Source organism: Pinus tabuliformis, chromosome 2_2, assembly GCF_031772625.1.
Source record: "Pinus tabuliformis cultivar Carrire ecotype Pingquan chromosome 2_2, CPIR1, whole genome shotgun sequence".
In the NCBI taxonomy this organism is placed as follows: Eukaryota; Viridiplantae; Streptophyta; class Pinopsida; order Pinales; family Pinaceae; genus Pinus; species Pinus tabuliformis.
The window spans coordinates 1,190,522,104-1,190,530,522 of NC_142300.1; the positions used below are offsets into that span (position 1 = coordinate 1,190,522,104).

Below are 8,419 nucleotides of genomic sequence, written 5' to 3' on the forward strand. Positions count from 1 at the left end.
TATCTAGTGGGGTGTTTGCCCAGGAGGGCCATGTGGGCGTGAAGCCGAAAGTCCGCATGTATATTCTTTTCAATACAGGAGTTGAACCAGTGAAAATGGAGTTCAGGCTTTGTGGCCTTCACCAATGGTGTTGAATATTAGTGCTGAGATTCAATCAAGTACTCTCTGCAGTGGGCCTCGCACAATATACCAGAAAGTACCAAAAGCTGTGCTGTGCGTACCAAAGAGGGCTCGTCATAAGCTTACAAATGAAACAGAGACACTTATGTCCAGACTGACCCCTTAAAGTCAGTAAGCACTGCAGGCATGTGAGGCAGCTGCTGCAGCACAATAGATATGACAAGGGTGGGGCCAAATCATTTCTATGGGGAGGGAATCCATCACATCACCTTCTGCTCCCCTGCCTCTGACCACACACAATGCCTGACATGTCTGCTCTGCTGCTATTGCCACATGAAAAGATATCTACATATATAAAAGAGAAGGGACCTAAAATCCATAAAAACATATTCCATTCATTGCACCATATTCCAAGGTTGTTATTTTAATAAATAATAGACTGTTACAGCTAGCTATATTGCCCCAGTAGCAGCTACCACTGTATCTAATTGTATTTTTGCTATTCACATTTGTTAAGAAATTGCATAATAATGTCCAAAGCATCTGCTCTATTGGTGGGTATGGGGTATAATTACATCCAATTGTGTATAACTTTATGCTAATCAATTTTCATGATGATTCTTGTATTAAATTTCAGACTTGTCTGTTCGTACCGCTGGCTCTGTTTTGCTGAGTCATATTCACTGTGGAGCTGTGTGTTCTCAGCAGCAGATTCGTTATGATATTTTGCCTCCAGGCACCTGAAACCGCATGCCCAAATGCTTCAAATTCTAATGAAATTTAGCAATGTGTCACCTCACATGCTTGCACTCTAACCGCACCTGCTCCACTATGGAATCTGCATAAATAGGGAAAGGAAAGAGCTTTCAGGCTACAGTAAGAAATAGCTGGATGGAATATAAATATTAAAGGGAAAAAAGAACACAGCTCATGAGTTTGAAGGTACCGAGGCACATGGAACAAGTCCCTTCCTTTGTCATGATGGAAGTGGATGATTCTTGTGCTGGGCTGGTGTCGAAAAAGGAAAAGTTGTTCGTTTTCTTGGGATGGGGCAATGTTGTTTTAATGGAATTAGAAAACCCAAAAGGGCTATCAGGAAGGTTGTGCCCGTTGCTGCAAATTTTACATACACAAAAATCATGAGTTTCTCTGTTGTCACTGTGCATTGAAACAAAACAAAACATGTCTCTCTACCTCATTGACACAGACAAACAAACAGGACCGTTAACCCTTGTTACCATTCTTCGTCATTGTCGGCTTGCTGTTTTTTAGGCTCTTCTTCAGGGTTCTGCTCACTATCCAGCACATCCAGCAGATAACCAAAGTGATCCGTGGGCGGATCGAAGCTGTTTAGCTCTGCACAGAAAAATATAAACTGAATTTAATAGAGGCGAAGGCCGAGCAAGAAAGTATACAGTATCAACTGATTTAGGAATAAAGAATATATGGTTGAATTTGATTTTGAAGTTGAATTAAAATTTCTTCAGGAGTGTGGTTTGCAAAGTTCCCTTCATGATAAGCTGGTATGGAAAAGTCATTATCACTGTAAAGATTATATTGTTGAATTCGATAGGAGTGATTTGCAAACTCGGTATGATGAATATGAGTGATTTGCAAACTCGGTATGATGGATATGAAAGGTAGTAGTTTAATGAAGTTATAATTTTGTTTTAAGCAGAAATTTTTGGAAATCTAAGTTGATAAATCTAGGTTATAGTTATTAAGTTCTAGAATTTTAGGTGTTTAAGAGGTTTTTGATAGTGCTAAATCTATTTTCACCACAAAAATTGATTCAAACACTCAGACAATCAAAAAATTTAGTCACAACAAAATTGTTGTCTCATTACACAACTCCATCTAAAATTGATATGGAAAAGAAGAAACAGAAAATCCATTTCCAAGTATACTAAGCTAGATATAAAAGTTCATATGGAAAAGCTCCTATCACTAAAGTAGCAGAAGAAAGCAAGTTTAGCATGATAGATATGAAAGTTGATATGGAAAAGATACTATCACTAAAACCACATGGTAAAGAAAAAAATAAATAAAAACAACCATCAAAGTTATTGAAACTTCTCTAAAACTGTGCATATCACAATAACACTATATATATCATATTAACATAAAGATCATATTATATTAAAATGTAACAAACCAGCCTCACATGTATTATCAAATAACACACATCTAAAGGGGAAAAAAATGAATGATAAATGCTACTCAGTGGTGACATTAGATAACAATTAACCGCCTGAGTTCTAACTACTTCTAACCTTCTGAAACCTGAGTTTCTTCTTCCTCTACATTGAGTAGCCCATTAGAATGAGAATTTTGTTGTTGCAGAGTGATGCTATTATTTTGAGTTCTCTGCGCATGGTCAGCCAGATGCAACTCTGTCAGGCGTAGTCTTTCCAATTCGATGGCTTGCTCTTGCTCTTCTATATGCCTTCTGATCAGTTCAGAATTCTGAAACATCCTAGGAGCTGAAATAAAACAAACCTCCAACATTAATTAATTCATCCCAGCTGCTGCCCCTAATTAAAACCATTTACCTCACCAAGTCTCTCAAATCAGAATACAAACCTGGACATAGATCATAGTCCTTTGAATCTACATTGTAAGATGGCAACAAGTATCTTGCATATTGTTCTCCTCTATCGCCATTTTTCCTGCAAAATGTCAAAGTTCAAAAGCAAGAAACGTGCTACATGTTACTATCCTAAGAGACCTAAACAATCTCAATGTGATGGATCTGGCAGATGAATTTCAAAACCAGGCTGCTTTATGATAAATCACGTATTTATTTAACCTGTCTCCATGCTTGTTTCTCTCCTTGTATGGCTTAACCAGAACACGAGCACCGCAGACATAGTGAGGATTTCCTTTGGCCAGTATCAATTTGACAGTCTCTGGGAAAACATATGTTACAAATCCAAACATACGCTTCTGTTGGTATGGAATTCTCACATCCTCTACAGGTCCGTATATCCTGAAAGGGGCAACAATATATTTTTTTAAGATATTTTTATGCCCGGGACCTGCACCTGGTGTCAATTACTAACCAGCACAAGCATGTCATGTCACTGGCAGGACATAGAACCCTGGTAAAACCATATTAACTACCCCTTCCACCCACCAAGAAAGCCGCACTGGATAATATAATAGAAACTGATACTACATACCTGAAATAGTTGGAAACATCCTCCTCCGTGAAGGTGCTTTCAGCAGGAAATGTCATGTAAATTTGACGGGATCCAGAGCTGACACCACTCAAATAGTAGGGATCTCGTTCACTTGGCCTATAAGTTGTGAACCTGTTAGCATCCTCTGCTAAAACAATGGCGTGCTGACCATGAGGCCTATCAATGAGGCTTACTGTATTCTTCAAGCGTGCTAGTAGATTTGTCAAGCTGTATCCTGCTTTCCCATGCCTCTGGCTCTCAGTCAAGTATCCCTCGGCTTGCAGGGTTTTCCCAAATCTCTCGTAATAGAGTTGAGGTAGGGAAGCAATGGAAACAGGGGCCCGTCTTCCTCTCAATAATTCTTGAAGTTCTAACTCTAATCTCTCCAATGATTCCACAGAGAAAGCTTCTTCGAAGCGGGGATCCAAGGGAATTGAACTCGAGACGTTGTCAGAGCGTGAATAACTGTGAGTAAAACGGCAGCTGGAGCCATGCTTGCAATATCCCCTGGCAAAATACAGGCATGGTTTCCAAGAAACTGGCTCACAGCTTACAGAAACGTCTGTCATGGAATAAGATCGCCTGTGATTCAATCCTGTCTTGCTTCCATTCAAGAAAGAGAGCATCTCTGTATAGACATGACTATCATTTGGTAGGCTGTAGGAATCAAGATTCTCAGTGGGATAGAAGAGATGATCTTGGAGCTGACAATCATCCCTGAGGTTCAGTAACTGGTCATGATAGTCTGAAAATTTGTGATCACTGGGTAAGCTTTGCTGGCGGCTCAAATTGATAAAGTCGCTGTGCTCATCAGTTACAAAACGGTTTGGATTCAAGACTTCATGATGGGCGAACAATGCTGAATCCTGCTGTTGCTCATGTGGAATGTGAGTTCCCCCATGAAAGCCATTGGGTGCTGGAGAAGAGAATGAGCGAGACAACAAATTAGAAAACTGAGTGTAGCGCAGAGGTGACTGAAGAGGGGACGGAGATGATAAACCAAGCTCTGTCTTGGCCTTGGAAATCATGGACTGTAAGAGTGTATTAGGCCCAAATGCCAGGCGAATCATTTCTTGATCTCCCAGGTCTTGAAGAAGCAAATACCCAATGATCTTGGACACATTCTCTGGTTCTATGCTCTGAATCCTTGTGAACACAATCCTTGTTGCTTCATATGTATCCATTTTGCCTTCTACAACTGGAAACATCAAATCCATAATGTACACTGCAACACAATCTATTACGATTAGATTACATTACATTTCCTACAACTAACTTAACTTCTGAAAAAACCACACAATGCATTTTCAAAAGCTCACCATAAGGCCACTCATAGAAACACACAGAAATTGAAACTCTCTGCTATCAAATACCGGAAACAAAGAAGCTGAATCAGTAAAGCTTCCAACCATTGAAACTTGGTAATGGGCAAAACAATTTTATAAGAAGCCTCAAGGGCTTGAACTGCAGTAATAATAATAATACATTATACACCCACTAAAAGCCTACGCCATCATTACCATATTACAGTACAATCACTAAAGGGATCCACTCACTCCGCGCTGATTTCCAATCCCTAGCTTAACCATCCATTCTTTCACAATGCCTCGATTATAGAAACAGCCCTTTCCTGATAAATCTGGCGCCTCCACTATTTTCAACTACCATCATCATCACCTCGTTACCAGGCCGTCAAACCTATTGACTACAGCAAGAATTCAACTGCCTCGAGGAAAAAGTATTGAATGCCCTGACAGATGTAGATTTAGACTGCAAAAACACATATTTGGCAGCTATTACTAGAGGGGGTGAAGGGGAGCTCAGGGTACTATTCCCATGATTCTAAACCAAATCCAAATGGGCAGCTAATCTTAGAGGGGCAGTGGTACTATAATTTCCCATGATTCGAGAAAAAACCAAATCCAAATCAATCTGCAGTATTGAGTATCAATCCAACTGTTCTTTTCATTAGCATCCCATTCAAAAAAGCCATAAAACCAAAAAGTATTCATAGTGGCAAGCTGTCAAATTCTTACTGTTCATACACTTATAGCCCATATGATTAAATTCTTATTATCAGAACTAAACTCAAGCACAAATCATACCAAATAGGAATTTCAAATCTGAAACACCTGTTAAATTTGAAAGTTTTTGTAACAATTTAGTGACCATTTTCATCATTTTAACAAGAATGTTGATGATTTTTGGCTGTATTTAACTAGCAAATCATACGGTAACAAACAATTTATCAATCAAATTCCATGCCTATGCCTAGACAACCTAACAAAACTACATCACAGAATCATACCGACATTGACTTTGATTGAGTACAACAAATATCTCATTTCTTGACCACACAAAATATACCAGAAGAAGCCAGAAAACTACAGCTAAAAACATACTTCAGATTCAGCTTCTTGCATTCCTGATCCAGAAAAAGATCTTATCTACGGCCCTCAGGAGCCTGGGCATCATAATATAACACCGTTGCCTGGATAAATACAGGGTAACAGCCTCCACATTACACCTGTAAAATGGAATAATGAGGCACATTACAGTAAATTCCATCTGTAATGCCCCAGGGCCTGCGTGACGTTGAGGATGTATATGGGTATCACGCGGTCTAAATCATTTCCCATTTACGTCGTAAAAAAAAAATTAATAACGATGTAATTGATGGAAATTGACGGCGGGTAATCCAAAACCCTTAAAATCCGGAGATCGCGGGCCCCACTCTTCTGCTGCCCCCACCACCGACGTCCCGTCGAGACACAGCAGATCTCGCCGTCCCGTCTGCCGTCTGTATTCCCGTCTAACTTAACGGGCAAATAACGGATGACACGTGGCATGTACCAGTGTTGGTGGTCCCGGGGCATTCCCTTCCCTGTCGGGATTTGTTGTATCCTTTTTGCTTGAAAGAATAAAATAATAAAAGTAGAATAGGAAGGGCAATAATGGCAGGTATTTATTTATTATTTATATATTTCAGTGGATTTTTTTATTTATTGATTATATTTTTCAGCTGCCATTCTATTGGACCCCCCTGGTAAGCAGCCTCCTCTTTACCTCTTTGATTAGGTGGACCTTTGCGGTGATTTCTTTTATCAGTGGGTGCTGATTTTTAAATTCTAAATTAAATTTTTTTCAGCTTTGGCAAATGGGTTATCTTATTATATTAAACCTCACTTTCCAAATAGCATGTGATCCCATAAAAATATATGCACACATTAGCTGTAGTAATTTTTCGTTTTAAGCCGTTTTTGGAAAATTTCATTGTCAAAGTTTTTTAATTATTATTAATAGTAATTTAACTATAAAGTTGTATTTAAGTTAAATATCAAATTGTGTAAGTCCCACGGAGTAGGCGAGTTGGTAATCGCGCTGTAGTGTAGTTTGTCTGTAAAGCGGACTCTGTATTTGAGGTCAGGAGTTCAAATCCCCTGACTTACCTAGAGCTGGAGTTGTGTTATAGCGGGCAGGCGCAGTTCCAGGGGTTTCCCAGGGGTCAGGGGGTTGGGTTTCCCAGGGGTCAGGGGTTATAGTGGTGGCGGCCAGAATCGACCCCATGTTACGCAAGTTGCTACGTTGTCCCAGTTGCCGATTCCCTTGTCATCAAAAAAAAATATCAAATTGTGTAAGAGATTTGGAGTTTTTTTATTTATAAAATAAGAGATTTATTTTTATAGTTTTTTTAACTGGTGGGAAAATCCATCATAACTCAATTGTCAAATCGGTCGGTAGTGAGGACAATGTAGGTTTGACTCATCACCCTTAATCAAGTAAAACCATGCCACTCCTCGAAGAATTTTACTATTAAAATTTATTTAGATATATATACTCTATTTATTTTTAATTTTAACCTATAACCTTTTACAAAGAAGTATATATTTTCAACAAAAATTTACATAATAATTAATGTTAAGATATTTTATAAACTTTTACCTTTATAGAAATTTAATGAATTAACAAAATATAGTTTAAACATTGTATGTTTTTGTGTTATTTCAAATAAATTTTCATCAATTTTCTCTAAAATCTAATATGAGTTTATTTGGAATTGTAAGTTTGAATTATCAATCCTATATAATTCAAATACTTAAAGATATTTTTTATTAAAATATTTATACATTTAAAAATATAATCTAAATAACTGAAAATTATGATCAATTAAATATAAAATATTTCACTCAATTAAAAATATAAATTAGTCTAGAAATTTACCAAACTTTTAAATTATATTTTTTTAAAATAAGATTGTAAGTAATATTTTAACTTCTGAATTATAATCCAACACATTCAAAACACATAAAGCTAACAAAATTTAATACCTTGCAAAAGAATCCTGGAAAGTAGAGCAAGGGTTTAAGGAAAAATGCTTTGGAATTGCCAAGATAAAGGAAAAGGAAATTGAGGAAGTAGTTAGGAATAAAAGACAAAGACCTCCCTAACTCTAAGGTCTAAAAACCAAATTGATATTTAAAACCTTGTTTACACCATCATTAGAAAATAAATTGATATTTAAAACCTTGTTTACACCATCCTTAGAAAATAAATGGGAGGAACAACTAGATATCCTGCACACATCAAGGTTTTTGAAGGGAAATTATAGACTATGTGCAAGACTATTTTTGGAATTGTATCAAATTACACAAGTTACAAAGGAAATAACAAATAAGATGAATTAGGAATTAGGTTTGATTTTTGGAATAGTAGATATCTAGGTCAATCTTATGTTAGATGAAGATCTTCAAAAAGGATGATGTGATGATGTGGTGTTGAAAGTGACTATTTAACAAAGTCTAATTTTTCATTGTTTGATATTTACATCATTTTATAATTTTATTAATATGATAAAAAATAATTTTTCATTTCTATATTTGCAATATTTTATAATTTTATTAACTTAATAAATAGTTATAAATTTTTGAAATTGGAAAAAAATATTATATAAATTTTTAATTAAATAATAAATTTTAAATAATATAAATAAATTTAATAGTCTTTTATAGGTAAAAGAACTAATTTCCTTTGAATGAAGTTCCACTAAACGTTAGTCATATTCTTTGCATTACAAAACTAGATCAAGTGCAGAAAGAATGTAAATACAAAACACAAAC

General features: G+C 36.5%; 1 protein-coding gene across 4 annotated transcripts; it reads right to left on the minus strand.

Annotated features, from left to right (window-relative positions):
- Nucleotides 1–495: 495 nt before the first annotated feature.
- On the minus strand, nt 496–5,856 carry LOC149197755 (zinc finger CCCH domain-containing protein 18-like). Of its 4 annotated transcripts, XM_089405947.1 has the most exons (9): nt 4,823–5,263; nt 4,622–4,661; nt 3,303–4,527; nt 2,930–3,109; nt 2,704–2,789; nt 2,394–2,603; nt 1,359–1,476; nt 1,067–1,233; nt 496–958 (listed from the first exon to the last, which is right to left on the minus strand). In XM_089405947.1, exons 1-9 carry the CDS (start codon nt 4,823–4,825, stop codon nt 912–914), a joined length of 2,076 nt encoding a protein of 691 aa, XP_089262073.1. In that variant the 5' UTR covers nt 4,826–5,263; the 3' UTR covers nt 496–911. The 4 variants fall into 4 exon arrangements, with proteins under 4 accessions (XP_089262073.1, XP_089262074.1, XP_089262076.1 ...); XM_089405948.1 differs by lacking the exons at nt 4,622–4,661; nt 4,823–5,263 and adding an exon at nt 5,705–5,856; XM_089405950.1 differs by lacking the exons at nt 4,622–4,661; nt 4,823–5,263 and adding an exon at nt 5,705–5,843 and having other exon boundaries at nt 3,303–4,500.
- Nucleotides 5,857–8,419: the final 2,563 nt, after the last annotated feature.

Bases quoted from the DNA above. Each gene is read 5' to 3' on its own strand.
- LOC149197755 (XM_089405947.1), bottom strand. The intron at 2,790-2,929 runs GTTAAATAAATA...GACATTTTGCAG, and splicing joins AGAAACAAGCATGGAGACAG to GAAAAATGGCGATAGAGGAG. The intron at 1,477-2,393 runs GTTAGAAGTAGT...TTTTCTGTGCAG, and splicing joins AGAAACTCAGGTTTCAGAAG to AGCTAAACAGCTTCGATCCG.